The sequence below is a fragment of the Triturus cristatus genome, chromosome 4_1 (assembly GCF_964204655.1).
Source record: "Triturus cristatus chromosome 4_1, aTriCri1.1, whole genome shotgun sequence".
Lineage (NCBI taxonomy): Eukaryota > Metazoa > Chordata > Amphibia > Caudata > Salamandridae > Triturus > Triturus cristatus.
The window spans coordinates 249,479,347-249,494,975 of record NC_140585.1 but is presented as its reverse complement, the minus strand read 5'-3'; the positions used below and the strand labels follow the sequence as shown (position 1 = coordinate 249,494,975).

General features: G+C 50.5%; 1 protein-coding gene across 3 annotated transcripts in view; it reads left to right on the top strand.

Annotated features, from left to right (window-relative positions):
- STRA8 (stimulated by retinoic acid 8) overlaps positions 1–15,629 on the top strand; it is a 181,367-nt gene that overhangs the window by 54,076 nt on the left and 111,662 nt on the right. For all 3 annotated transcript variants that reach the window (XM_085650526.1, XM_085650525.1, XM_085650524.1), the window contains exon 4: positions 13,157–13,241. In XM_085650526.1, coding sequence (XP_085506652.1) covers positions 13,157–13,241 — 85 coding nt within the window. The remainder of the gene's footprint in view (positions 1–13,156; positions 13,242–15,629) is intronic.

Sequence of the window (15,629 nt, the reverse complement as noted above, 5' to 3'; positions counted from 1 at the left end):
AGAAATCAACACTTAGAAGAAATTTCACAGAAAAGCAGTCAATGGTTTCCTATGGAAGAAAAATGAGTTAAAGGTAAGTATAGTTGTGGGTACTTTTCAGAGTCAGTGCTGGGCACCAAGATCCAGCACTGGGAGCTCACCTAAGAGCAGGTGAGTAAATTCGTTTTTGGTACTCGGCTGATTTTTGGTGAATATTTTGAGTTTTGAAAAGTTCATACTTAGAAGAATTTCCAAGAAAAAGCCAGTCAATGTTACCCTATGAGGAAAATGAAGTTAGCGGTTTAAGGGTAAGTACTCGACTGGCAGAGTTGAAGTTCTGGGCATAGACTCAGGGGTCCCCCAGTGTCAGGTAGGTATAGTTAGTTCACCCTCAGCGGTTTCAGGACGGCCGGGTGCAGAGAGAGAGTTAGGCCCAATGTTATCCTATGAGGGATAGGGGGGGCCTTGGTTGGTGGCTGCTGTCTGGCAAGCCACGCGGCTGTGGGAGCTGGGCTCCTGGTCACTTACTCAGGGCAAGTGGGGAAGTAGGTTAGAGTAGAGTTTTCACTGCCAGGGCCACTCGGGCGGCTGGGTGCAGGGTGCTTTTGAGCCATCGGGCGCTCAATTGATTTCTTCGGGAAATCTCCGGTTTGGAAAAAGACTGCAGGCTCGGGGACGAGGACTCTTCAGGTGCCACCACCACTTCGAGAGGTTAGTTGGAGGATAGGTAGGTACCCCGGGATTGGGCACAGAGGGCCGTGGGGCGCCGGGTGCAGGGGTGCCTTTTGGTGTCGGGAAATCTTACCCTCTGTTGATCGCGGTTGGGGTGGCACTCTGTTCTGAGGCTGCAGACTTCTCCAGGATTGTCGAGGGGGGGGGTCCTTGGGTGCCGGACTCGGGGTCACAGTTGCCGTGGGGTCGTCCTCGTGGGTTTAGTTCACTCCGGCACCGGCCAGGCTTGGCGGGTGCAGAGTGGGCTGGGATCGCGGTTCCGGGCTGCTGCCAGGGGTGAAAGGTAGGTTCTGAGTAGAGCCTCTACTCATGGGAGTCCCAGGGAATTAGAGTTCAAAGGTAGCCAGGTCCTCCGGGGTTTCTGAGGTTGCTGGCCACAAGAGATGCCGGGTTTGGAGCAGGAACAAGTCCGAGGTCGACAGGCCGGTAGGGCTGGGGCCAAAGCAGTTGGTGTCTCCCTCTCCTTTGCAGCTGCAGGGCAGGTCTTCTTTTCTTCTCACTCTTCTTGTAGTTTCGGAATCTGGAATCTGGGGAAGGAAGGTTCAGGGTGCCCCTAAATACTAGATTTAGGGGCGTTACAGGTAGGTGAAGGCCAGGGACCAATGGGTCCTTGTCCTGGGGTGGGTACACCCCCTATCCTGCCTCTCTCCTGTGGGAGGGGGGCAGTAGCCTAATCCTGATAGGGTAGGGCCTCCCATCTTCAAGATGGCGAGAGCCCGGAGATGTGCTTCACCTCGCCTCCCCCACCTGAGGGGTGGGGTGGGCAGGCTGGCACATCCCCTGTCCTTGTATGGGGTTTCCGGCCACGCTTCCCGCCAGAGTGGGGGGTTGCAGTGGCCTGGGGAAACTCCTAGAGGCGGCAGGCCTTTGAAGCTTCCCTTTGCTCATCCTGGGGGAGGAGATTTATCACCTCACCCAGGATGTGCATTGTTGCAGGCCCGGGAGAGCAGGGGCTCTCCCACCCAGGGGTCCAGCAACGTGTCTGCTGTGTGGCAGCCTGGGCAGCCTCAGAGCAGACGTGGATTGTAGGTTAGTTGTAAGGGGGCATCTCTAAGATGCCCTCTGGGGTGCTTGGTACATTAAATCCCACACTGGCATCAGTGTGGGTTTAAGGTGCCGAGAAGTTTGATACCAAACTTCCCAGTCTTCAGTGTTGCCATTATGGTGCTGTGGAGCTCGTGTTTGACGAGCTCTCAGCACCATGTATTCTTAAATGGCAGCACTGCACTTACAGTGCCCGGGAATGGACCTGGGTACTGTAGGGGCACAGGGCTCCTGCTCCTGTGCCCACACCATGGGCATAAGGCACCCAGCCAGAGGGGTGGCTGACATATGCCTTGGCAGTGTAGGTAATGGGCATGGCACACAGAGATGTGTGCCATGTCAACTCTTCATTTTTGTCCTGCACCCAGACACTCAGCCTGCAAAGGCAGTGTGTGTGTGTAAGGGTACAGGGCCTCTAAGGGTGGCACAATGAGTGCTGCAGCCCTTAGGGGCTTTCCCTGGTCACAAGGCCCTGGGTACCTAGGGTACCATTTACCAGGGGCTGACATGTGGCCAGGGTTTGCCAATTTGGAGTTTGTGTGTTTTAAGGAAGGAACATAGGCCCTGGGCACCTGATTGGCAGGAGTCCAGGGTACACTCATTCAAAGTACATTCAGCAATTTAGCAAAAAGTGGGGGCATACCATGCAAGAAAGATGGCACTTTCTCACACTATCTGCCCAAGCCTTTGACAGGAGGGCCTCAGCCTGTCCCGAAAGTCCCGGCAACGACCACCGTCGCCTGAAAGCCGCCACACCATGAGTCGGAGCATTCCCTGAGTGACTAGATGATGAAGCGCCCCGTCCGGAGTCCGAAGAAGATGAGGATACAGAGGGAGTAGGATTGGAGATTCCCAGGAAAGTTCCAGAAGAACTGGAAACCACACTTGAGACCTCCAAAGGGGAGCCACCAGGGTTACCTCCGCACACTTCCGGCGTATCTGGGCCTTCGTTCTCGTTATCATTGAGAACGGGGGAAACGCATAGCCGCGTTCCGCACTCCAATCCTGAAGAAGGCGTCCGTGGCAAGAGCCATCGGATCCGGCCTCCAACTGAGAAATCTTGGAACCTGAGCGTCCAGTCGGGAGGCAAAGAGGTCCACTGAAAACGGCCCCCAAAGACTGTTCAACAACTGGAAAACCGGAGGGTCCAGCTTCCATAGGCTGGAATCGTATAGATGTCTGGAATGCCAGTCGGCGACCCGATTGTGCTGGCCCAGGAGATACTCCGCCATCACCGATATGTGGTGATCCAGGCAGAACTCCCAAATGTCTTTCGCCAGATTGGCCAAAGCCCGAGAGCGGGGACCTCCCAATCAATTGGCATATCGGACTGCGGAGATATTGTTCATCTTCAAAAGGACGCAAGACTGCACTCTATCTTTGGTCCAACAACGTACCGCGAAAGAACCCGCAAGCATTTCTAAGCAATTGATATGAAAATCTTGCTCGTCTAGCGATCAAACTCCCCCGCTGGAAAAATCCCTGCCTCGAGCACCCCAACCTAATCTGCTGGCGTCTGACTTGATGACCAAATCCGGGACGGAGCCGAAAATTGCTCGGCCGTTCCATGCCTCCATATGGGTGAGCCACCATGATATTTCGTCCTTGGCCTCCGCTGAAAGCGGCACCACATGATCGTACGACCGACCCCTCCTGAGATGATACGCCTTGAGACGTTGCAGGGCCCCGTAGTGTAAGGGCCCCGTAGTGTAAGGGCCCCGGAAAAATCATTCGGATCGAAGACGAGAGAAGGTCCACGAGTCTGGCCAAGTGACGTAAAGAGATAGTCGGCTTGGAAGACGTCCGGCGGAGCTCGTGGCGAATCTTCGCCATCTTCCGCGACGGAAGGCTCAGCGTCGCTTGAACAGAGTTCACTACAAACCCAGGAAAGGTGACGGACTGCGACGGTTGAAGAATTGACTTCGTTGCGTTGATAACAAACCCCAGAACCTTCAAAAGGGCCACGGTCTGTTGAAGCTGTAGCAGCAAGGTTTGAGGGGATTGCGCCATCAGAAGAAGGTGATCTAAATAGACGATCATGAGAATACCCTATGCTCGGAGAAACTCCACTGCTGGATGAAGCACCTTGGTGAAGCACCACGGCAAGACCGAATGGAAGGGCAGTGAACTCGTACACCAGACCCCCCCCACCCCCCCAAACGGAACTGCAGGAACCGTCGGTGGGGCGGATGAATGGGAATTACCAGATAGGCATCTTTTAAATCCAGGCGGGCCATCCAATCGGATAATCGCAGAAGGTCCCGCAACAGATGGATTCCCTCCATCTTGAAATGGCGATACACCAACCAAGCATTGAATTCCTTGAGATTGATTACGGGTTGACGACCCCCATCGGCTTTGTCTACCAGGAATATATTGCTGAGAAACCCGTGGGGATGCAATGTTGAGCGACAAATGGCTCCCTTGCGGAACAACTCGGAGACCTCTTCGTCGATCAACTGTGCGTCTAAAGGGCTGAAATGTAGCGGATGAGGCCGCGTCTCCTGTTGAGGGTTGTCTAGAAACTCAACATGAAAGCCTTGAACGGTCTGGAGGACCCAAGCATCGGAGGTTATCGCTGCCCAAGCGTCTTGAAAGCAGGGAAGTCGCCCCCCTATACAAATCTGATCTGCGGGAAGTACACTTACCGTTTGACTTTCCGCCACCGGAGTTGGACTTGAAACCTCCACGGCCCCTGAAACGCTGTCCTCGCATTGGGTTAAAGTTGTTGTAGTTCGCGGTTGAATTATATTGGCCGCGGCCAGAGCCTTGTCCCCTGGAAGGGGTTTGTTGGAGTCCACGGCCGGACGAGCGGCCCCTGCGTCGACCGGCCCCGTGGAAAACCCGCTGGGTAAATACTCTTTTGATACTGGACTGGGCCTTATCCAGCGAGGTAAAAGTAGAGACAAACTTACCAAGTTCTTTTATGAATGGCTCACCAAAGAGGCCCCCTTGGGCCACTGCCCCAGCTTCCGAAGAAGCCAGATCCCCGAGTTTGGGCTCTAACTTAATCAACAACGAGCGGCGACACTCGGTTGAAAGAGCGCAATTCGTGTTCCCCCATAAAAATAATTGCACGTTGCGCCCAATTGGATAGGACTTCCGTTGATATCGTTGAATCTGTCACCTTACCTTCCTCCGCCATGTCCAAGGTTTTTGCCATTGGACCGATGGCGTCAAGAAGCTTGTCCTGACAGGACCGCCAAGACCTATCTATGCCCTTTCGAGGGTCCTTCACATACTTCGCCAAAAAGGTAGCCATTTTTTAATCCATCTCTGGGGTAAACGCGATCTTATCAGGCAAGGTGGGCCTCGGACACTCTGCTCTTAAACAGCTCCGCGCCTCCTTCTCAAGAGGTTTGCGGAGACGGTTCGCAAGGAAACAAACTACCTTATCCCCTGGGACCCAAGCCGATGAGCGGGGATGCATAATATCGTCGGGGTTAATCATGTCTGCATCCTCTTCTGGCGCCGTCGAAGCGGCAGGTGGAGTCGGGCGCCAAGGACGAGAGGACCCCGCTTCCTCGTCTGTATTCCCCTGAGTGTCATTATCAGTGGCCGGGGACGGGGGGGGGTCTGGAATTTCCTGGGAAATTCCTTCAGAAGGAGGGACGGGAACGGACGTTGCCGCTTTCGCCCAAAACGCCGTCTTAAGGCGCGCAAAAGCGTCCACATCCACACCATCCGGACGCTGCTTCTTAGTAGGGGGAAGATTATCTTCCTGACTATCGCCGGGGGCTGGTGCGGTGCTCCCATGCACAGCTGCCAATCTGCTACACTCCTGGACTTTTCTGTCCGAGAGGCGCTGCTCCATAAGCCCCACCACCTCATTAACCACCCTGTAAATAGATGCATCAACAGCTTCAAAAAAGTCGTCATCATAAGGTAGGTACTCCTGGACCTCCTCTTCATAGTATTCCCCGTGACCAGCCATAGCGACCAGGTAAATATGGAAATGGAAATTACAAGGGGCCTGTGAACTACTGAAAACACCCCAACACACAGGTAAAAGATATGAGGGCAGGCTGGAGGCTGGAATATTAGGGTAGTCCCAAGGACCACAGATAGGGCCGCACCAGACCCCACAACGCACTAAAACCCTCAGGAACCTATCCTGACCGGGTGTCTGCTCCCCAGCGCGTATAAACAAAAGTATTGGTGCCCCAAGCGTTATTTAGTCCGCAAAATGTGTGCAAAATGTCAGGTGCTTACCTCGCTGACAAGTGCGTTCACCGCGGAATCAATTCCGCAATACGGACCCCTGCCGGGGCGTGTTTCAAACAATGCAGGCAGTACAATCCGCTTTTAAACGCGGACGTCTCGGTGAGGCAGACGACGGGGACAAGGCTCAGCACTCGTTACTCTCGCTGCAAGCTCCGCATCTGAAGAGCCGTGACGCGAGAGCAACGAGACGGGCGAGTCCCCCTAGCGGCAGCAAGTGACGCCGCACCCACAGGGAAGCCGGCCGCGTTAGGAGCGACAAGCGTTCCCGCGGCAGGTAGGGCTCTGAAAAGGAATCAAGAAGCAGAAAAACGCAAGGGGAATACCCGGTTCAAATTCCAACAACGCAAGTTAAAGCAGTCATTATCTAAGCATTTTGTTTCTTAGAGAAAATAAGAGTGAAATCTGTTGTAACAAACAGATTTCCACTTTGTGCCGGAGGATGTGTGCGTGTATTAGCCGAGCTTTTCAGTGGTCATTAAGACCACGCATGTTCCATGTCCAAAAGACCGTGTCTGTCATGTCTTTAAAGTGTGGAGAAGAGTGAAGCGCGGTGCGGTGAGTATGGCCAGGGCTTGTGAGTGAATGCGTATGGTAAAGCGAGCCAACTGAAATAAGAGCAAGCAGTACAACAGTGTAGGGGAAGGAAGAGGACCGGCTCGAGCAGGCCAAGGTAAGTGGCTAAGCTGTAGGGGAGGAACACTAAACAAAGGAGGGAGGACGGCAATAGGATGATCCTAGGACTGTGCGCTAAGCGAAGCGCCGTGGCAGTGCGGAGACCACGTGTGACGGTGTTGTGATGCAAGCAATATGTCAACGAAATAACCAAATAAAAAACAATACGTACTATCAAAAACTAACACGCCTCAAATGGAGGCAGCAAATCCTGAAAAACAACCCCCCACCCACACCAACCTCCCAATCAGGTTGAGATACCGCCCGCACCGCCCCAGGGGCCCACAACTAGGAAGGGAAAAATCAAAGTCAAAAGTATTAATCATCCCGTGGCGGCATGGCGTCGCCCAGCATACACCCCTGTCGGAAAGACAGGGTGGTGGATCAAAAAGGGAGCTACAGAGGGAAAATGTGCCAGAACACCCTCCAATCAACAATAGTTTCAACACAAAAGTACTGGCACACAGTAGCAAAGAATTTTTTATTATTGATCTGGAATGAGTGGAGGAGAGAAAGCTTTTCAAATACCTCCAATACTTATTGCATTATATAGTATAACCCCATCCAGAATGCTACAAATATTTAAAAAGAATGTACGAGTCAGATAGAAAAAGTGAAAACAGAGAAATGTGAAGTCAGTCCACAGGAGAATCAAACTACTCACTTAACTCTACGCACCCCCTCAGCAATGGAAAAAAGAGGTGAAAAATGTGTAGAGAAAGAGAAAGTACCTCACGTGCGCACCACCAGAGGAGCTACTGGTTGGTTCTCACCAGCTTGCCCACGTCTATTTCATCATTGGTAACTTTCTCTTAGGAAAAATGTATAGTGTCCAGTGCAAAGAAGAAACACATAACAAAAGAAGGTGTATTGTGAAGACAAAAACACAAAAACTGTGCCAACAAAGACATAAAGGGGTCAGACTCTCAAATATTTATTTATTCTGGTTAGGAGTCTATCCCGCTGTTTAAAAACACAGCATGTTGAATACCTTGTTAATGACGGCCAACATGTTTCATTGCCAATTATTGTGTGGCAAATTCATCAAGGCAAGAAGGGGTCAAAGATCACCTCCCTGGACACATACCATTAAAAAGGACTGGTTGGAGCTATGGGGTCACATACCAGCCACCAACCAGTCACAGTGGCGTTTTAACCTGTTTATTTACGCCTTCCTGTTCGGCAAAGCACGACCGTTGCTAGTGCCTGCGTCCTATAACTTCGCACACAGGCGGCAACTCGACACTGGAAAGACAGGGTGGCCAAGCCTGAAGAACCAGCAGACACCTAAAACAGAAAGGTTAGAAATACACAGTAACTGTAGGCCCAGATCATAGATTTGACAATAAAAGGCCCAGAGACGTATAAGCAGACTACAGAATACAGCGTGACCTAGAGAAGGAGAACCTGTGTGCCCGGCTTTCAGGCGTAACAGCAGGAGGCATACAGTCAGCAAGCCAGGATACATAATGCTAACATGTTAAGTAAAAAAGCATTCAGTCATAAAGGGAGGGATAAGTAACCAGGAACAATATAGAAGCACATTTCAGTCATTATCACTGAGGTTGACTGCCTCGGAGTCCTGAGAATTAGCTGGGGTGGAAAGATGGGTGCGATCCAATTTCTTGGCGACGGCAAGGGCGTCTTTGGGATCCGGGAAGACCAGAGTCTTGGAGCCCTGCCTGACCCACAGCTTGGCCGGATAAGCAAGAGAATAGGAGACCTCATGTTTTTGTAAGATGCGCTTTGCAGGCAGGAATTTGCGGCGGGGAGCCTGTACGCCAGTGTGTAGTCTGGGTAGAATGACAGTGAGTTACCCTGGTGCCGGATTTCACTTTTTTCCCTGGCCGCCCGGAGAATTGCGTCGCGATCCCGGAAGTTTAGGATTTTTGTGATGATGGGACGAGCTGGCAAACCAGGGGCAGGTTGGGGACCAAGGGAGCGGTGCGCTCTCTCCACAATGAAGACCGGGGAAAGTACATCACCAAACAGCTCGCGCACCAATTACTCCACGTAGTCTTCCATCCGCAAAATGTTGGTGGACTCTGGAACCCCCGTGATACGGAGGTTACTCCTGCTGGAGCGCGCCTCCAAATCTTCGTTCTTGGAGCGTATGAGTTCGAGGACTTAGTCCTTTTGGAGGAGTTTCTGGCGGTCTTGAGTGGCAGCATTCTCCGCATCGGAGACTCTTGACTCGACATGCAGCAGGCGGTTATCGTGGGAGTCCACAGAGGATTTAGCCACGTCCAGGCGAGAGGATAACTGTTCCAGCTGGGCGGCGATCCCAGACACCGCGTACTTGACCTCTAACACGATGGCTTTGAGCTCATCTTCACGTGAAGCAGCCATTTTCGTGGGGGCAGGCTGGTCGCCCCGTCGACGCCGGTGCCTTCCTGGCGCGTCTGTCTACGCTGATCAAATGTGAGCCTGGGCTGCTCGGTGTCAGCCTTTCCCTTGGCGGTCGCCAGGTATGAGGAGCACACAGGGGGAGCACAACAGGGGGCGAAGGAACAATGACCAGCCCTGCAGCGGCCAGAAGGAAGGATCAGAAGGAACGGAAGGCAGAGTGAAGGAGGAATCCACAGACTGCCTGCACGGGGGGTCTTCAGCCAGACCTTCGACCATAGTGGCAGGTGAACCAATGTGGTGTGCAGCCGCGTTGGCAGGGAGGGTCCGAGGAGTGGATCTGCAGCAGTGTTTTTCCCCCCCACCCTGGGGTTCCAATTGGGGAGTACGACCGGGGGAGACAGTGGCAGCGGGAATACGAGGCCAGACCCAACAGGCACGGGGCCTGGGCAGTGTAAGCGTTGTGAACAGTGGGGAGCCGGGCCTCGTGGCGATACCAAAGGGGATGATGGACGGAGCGTTTGAGCAAATCAAACACTCACCCCCAGTCAAATGATCTGGGTTTAATCCATCATCATTCTTTAGCTCACTCCACCATCCCAGTTCAGACATGGCCATATGCAAATCAGTCTGACCCTGTGCCTCATGGGAACAGTCCAGCCCGAACTGCCAAGCCATGTCTTCCCTGGACCGGAAACAAGCATCCGGGGACCAGTTTCGTGTTCATAACCCTCATCAGCCAGTCTATCTTGAATCCAGTGGCAAAGTGAGCAAGGGACCCACGTCTGGGCATACCCTGCCAACTTAGGGCGAACAAAGCGATACCAAAGGGGATGATGGACGGAGCGTTTGAGCAAATCAAACACTCACCCCCAGTCAACTGATCTGGGTTTAATCCATCATCATTCTTTAGCTCACTCCACCACCTCAGTTCAGACATGGCCATATGCAAATCAGTCTGACCCTGTGCCTCATGGGAACAGTCCAGCTTGAACTGCGTCTCCGGACCCACCGCGATAACCCCCGCAGTCTATGCACTCACCCCTGGTGAAGATCACAGGCCTCAGCGGAACGAAGGAAGTGGGTTGGGGCCAGGCAGAAGGAGCAAGCAGACACAGGCGGAGTAGTCATAGCTTGCGGGCCACTGTCAGATGCAGCCAGCAGGAGCAAGCCAAGTTAGGACAGTCTCCGATCGCAGGGCCTGCCAGCTCTCAGCAGTCAGCAGCAGGTGCTGGTACCAGCAGGCAGGGTAGAGGTGGGCAACTGGCTGACACAGCGGCCGCAAGATGAAAGCGCCGAAATTCGGGAGGCCACAGCAGGCGGGGAAGCGACCCGCAGCAGTGGGTCACAGGAAGCCTCGGCGGGTGCCGGAGGGGCTCGGCAGGGGGAGTAGACAGCCTCTGTCTGAGGAGGCGATGGGTGTGTGCAGCCATAGGGGGTGATATGCAGGACAGCCCAGTACAGCACGGCCTCCGATTGTAGGGCCCACAAATAGGCCGCCGACCTCAGCAGGTAGCTCTCCAGGCAGGCCGGGCGTAGGCAGAGGAGCAGCAAACACAGCGGCCGCAGGACGTATCAGCCGGGAGCAGGTCGCCGCAGCAAGATAGGGGGCTGCCCACAGCGGGGTATCACGGGGAGCGTGCCGCCCACTTCGCCCGACCTGATGACGGAAGGCCTGCACAGCGGGCGTCTGAACGCAGTATGAGGTGCCCGCTCATGAATAGGCTGGGCCGTGCGGTGCAGCACGCGCACCCCCAAACCCGCCACAAAGCACCCCCCCAGTTGCAGGACACACCGGCACAGATGTCGGAAGCAGCGGTGTGGCACACAGGATGGATCGACAGCCTCCAGGCAATTTCAGGATAGCGGCACAGGCCAAAACCGCCCGAGCGACCAGGATACAGGGCCCGGGCCCAAGAGACACGAGGCGCCGGATCAAGCACCACAGGGATGCAGGGCCTCAGGAGACGGTTCAGTCTATGCCACGGAAGGAGGAGAACAGCGATGGCAGGGTTCCAGACGACGACGAGCTGTGAGTCTGCAGGATATTTGCGGATTAAAGGCTTGGCCGGCAGAGCCCACTCAAGGTGCGGCCATCTTGCAGCCGGCTAAGCCACGCCCCTGACTATTGGAATGTTGCTCTGCCTAACTTTGGGATTGATCTAAGGTTTCCTGTTGCTCCATTTGTCTGCTGGTTACATGCCACACCACATGTGACCTATCAATCAGTCACCCCGGGCCTAGGTCTCAGAGCTTGCCTGAGTACGTATTTGTGAACAATATGTTCACAGTGGTGTGCTTTCCTTAATGTAATGAATTTTACAAATTAAAATGATATTCTAAAATGTGTTCCAGGAGTCCAGCATGTGTGTTGAGATATTCAGTTGTTTATATAGTGAGAGAGAATGCTCATAATGGAGAACTATAGTTACAAGTATGTGTACATTTTTTGTAATAATGTACCAGCTCATCTTGTGCATTCCACTTTCATGAAATATCAGAATTCGAATCCCTGGGGCTCCTTCAATTATTTAAGCCTACATGTAAGTCTAAATACCCATGTTCCAGCTTTACAGGCTAGACTTTCCTGCTGATGTTCTTGCACTTAAGGTTTTGCACCTGATTAACAGCTGACTGGCTTTAGGCATAGTCCCAGTCAATCTGAAGAATTCCATTGTAATTCCACTCCTAAAGAAGTCCAACTTAAACCTGGAAGTTCTACATAACTATAGCCCATATGCTTGGAGTCTGTGGTTGGATAAAATTCTGAAGGGAATGGTTGGTACCAGTCTACAAGCTGTTCTCTAACAACATACGATCTTAGATGACTTCCAGTCTGATTTCTGACCCAAGTACTACCCAAGCACTTCTGGACATTTGGTAGAGCTTGTTTGCTACCTCAGATTGGAAAGATGTCCATTTTGATAATTGTTGGCCCTGTTTGCGTCTTTCTGCCCCTTTTTATAACACTGCATCGAGTGATTGGGAAACACAATACCAATGAGCAGGCTGTATGCTAGTTTGCCTCTTATCTCCATGGTGAACGCCATGTTGTGAATCTGCAAGCTTGTATTTCCTCCAAATCTGTGGAGTTCTTCAGGGCTCTGCCATCTAACCAATACTTTTTAATATGTCTATATAACCACTTTCTGTTTGATATGTTGTGAGAATTTAAAATTTCAGTCTTATGCAGATGATACCAAGACCTGTCTTCCGGTATCTGTTCCATCTGTGGGTTTTGATGCACTGAATGTAAGCCTTTATAAAACCGCTCCTGTACTGAGTTTCAGGGATCTAAAACTCAACATTTCCAGGACAAAAAGCTGTGTTAACATTTATGTGTGTTGTCTATGCTCTTATCTCCACCTACCTCTATGGAGTGTTGCTATAAATTTGCTTGCCAGGTTAAAACCTCGTCCTCAAATTAAGGTAAGATTGCTGGTTCATTCTCACCAGTTTTGTAATACACTGTGCTATGTTCCCATTTTCTCCTACACTAGTTTTGTAGGATCCTGGATTCATTCTAAATTACACTTTGAAAATGCCCTTTTTGGGGTGCTTCTGGGCTATCAAATTGAACAGCTGCAGCACTGCCTGCAAGGTGCGCCATATCTTTGGGCTCCATGAAATGTATCCAGTCTCTCTCATTTGCACAATCATAATGATTGAGTCTCTCTTGTGGAAATCTGTCTAGGCACGATTATACTTGTCATAAAGAATTGAAAAATATGTGAATAGAAAAATATGTTCCCTAAAGGTCTTTACTGTTGGCTGGACTTCTGCTATTTACAGTCCCCCAAACTAAATGGAAATTGGCGGAAATTAGGAGATTTTCTGTCATTGGCATCAGACTACTCCTACACTTCTGGAAGAGCCAAGCCTTACTTTACTTTTGTAGAGCATTACAACTTTGGTTGTTCTGGTGATTGTTATGGCTCATTCGATTGCTCCTGGACCCACAGTTGTTGATTTCTTTTGCCTTGATTGGGTTCAATTGATTTAATGTGCAAGAGAAAATAAAAATGTTTCAGGAACTGTAGTGTAAGGAATACTAGAGTTAATATGGTGGTGATTATCTAATTTCTCCATTCATTGTGATAGACTGGAGACGACTTTCTTGATAGTCATAATGTCTAGCTTTTCTTCTCTGTGTAACCAGAGTCTTTCCATTTGGAGGATGGGAACCCATGCAGCCTGGAAGAGGTGAAGGAGGAATATGTCAGAGTGTACTGCTGCAATGCCAGGTAATTTTTCTATAAAATTTCAGGTAACTTATCTTAGTCTTGAAGAATTAAGTAGGTTTTACTGGGCATAAGAGCCAGTGACTACACTGCATGGCAGGTCTCCCATCTGAGGAGAAGTGGCCACTGATCTCATTTTGGAAACGACGAAGCCACATAGCATCCATAAACCGTGGCAAGTGAGTGAAACAATGGCAGCGTTTTGTGGAATAAATTCATGTACAATGCAGTACCATGTATTTCGCAACTAGCCTGGCCAGAAACAGTTATAATTTAAGGGGTAGCAATAGGAGATGATGTGTGGCTGTAGTGTCATTTAAATCAGTTACAATTTTAAGTAAGGGAGCAGGCAGGTCTGTCTTCCTAATGCCCTCACACACCCCGAGAGATGTCATGCTTCATCATTTGGGCATTTGCCACTCGTCAGGCTGGCGCTGCAATGCCTGACGGGCTCCTGAAACTGGAGCTCTTTATCAGGGATCTTTTGAAGAAGCCGTAGGGTGCGTGCGGGTGTGGGGGCTAGGTAGTGCACGAGTGAAGTGGTTTAAAAGGTTCTGAGCAATCCTTACTTAGTGAAGTTTATTTATAAGGTAGCTCTTGCCTGGTTAAAATAGTGAGAGAACCCTTGTGTTGGAGCAATGTTCCTAAAGGGTTAATTTGGTGTTAAAGGTCAACATGTTTCGTGCCCAGGCTGCCTGAAAAGGGTCAATTGGCACTTCGTCAGGACCATTAAACTAAGGTAGTGTGTGCACTACCGTCTGGCAGATGTGGTTGAGAGTGCCAGAAGCGGTAGGGAGTATACTGGTAAGCTAGTGCTAGGGTATACTTGTAGACCCCTAGCTTACTAGTCAAGGCTGACTGGGATAAACCAGAGCACGTCGTTGCTCCGGTTGAGGAGTAGGCGGGCAACTAGCGATCGTCCTACCCTTGCTACAAGTATACCCTAGCACTAGCTTACCAGTATACTCCCTACCGCTTCTGGCACTCTCAACCACATCTGCCAGACGGTAGTGCACACCCTACCTTAGTTTAATGGTCCTGACGAAGTGCCAATTGACCCTTTTCGGGCAGCCTGGGCACGAAACATGTTGACCTTTGACACCACATTAACCCTTTAGGAACATTGCTCCAACACAAGGGTTCTCTCACTATTTTAACCAGGCAAGAGCTACCTTATAAATAAACTTCACTAAGTAAGGATTGCTCAGAACCTTTTAAAACCACTTCACTCGTGCACTGCCTAGCCCCCACACCCGCACGCACCCTACGGCTTCTTCAAAAGATCCCCGATAAAGAGCCCCTGTATCGTGAGCCCGTCCGGCATTGCAGCGCTAGCCTGACGAGGGGCAACTGCCCAAATGATGAAGCATGACATCTCTCGGGGTGTGTGAGGGCATTACGAAAACAGACCTGCCTGTTCCCTCCCTTGTTTTCACTAGGAACTGCTCACCCCTCTTAAACTGATCTCCTTTGGGAGCCAGTGAGCAGGACCTTATAAACCCGGCTCCTGTCCCTCCTTAGTCTATAACATTTTTAAGTAACTCATCACAGGGACTCAGGAGTTAACACATGAAGGAACACATGTCTAATTCCTTTGAGGAGGTGTTGTCATCGCTGTTGCTCATAGTGAATGATCGGTCCATGGCTGTTCTCAAGTATTATCATGGGTGATGTTGCTACCTCCCCTTCTATTTTTTTTGGTTATAGTTTTTGTTGAATCCACAAACGTTGTGGCTTCCTTTGAGTAATAATTTTGGTAATTTAATATAAAGTTGTTTCGGAGTTAGTTGAATGTGAGTGGCTTTTCCTTCTTTGTGTGTATGAGCATGTCCTACTCTGTTATGCTTTTGTGTTTTTTTTTATTCTCTGTTGCTCTGTCGTTTACAGGGTTTAGGCTATAATTTCTTAGGTCGTTGTTGATTATCCTTATGATGGAAAATCATCTCAATTGATGACCTTTTCCTAAAACTTGACTGTATATAATTGATGGATTTTTTTAGGGACCAGTGCACCCTATTTAGCGTGCTACTGGAAATATGCCCAACATTTAAAAGTATCTTTCAGCGAGTCAAAAATGTGTATTAATCTTTTCGTTTTCATAGTGAACCCTGCATTTCTATTGTTTTGAATTTGCCTGTGTCGTCTTGGAAAAAGGAGCTGTTTGCTGACCAGCAGCTAAGGGATTTAGCAAAGACTAGTTTTCATAACTTAAATAGGTTATACTTTGGAAAATACAGATGATTGTAGGCTGCTAAATGTCAGTACATGCTCGCTCACTAAAGGGCCATTATTCATTCATATTTTGTTCTTACACATTTGATATAGGAGTTTGAGGGTTCTAAGTTCTAAATATTTCTGTAATACAGTGCATGCTCTGGTTTATAAATAAAT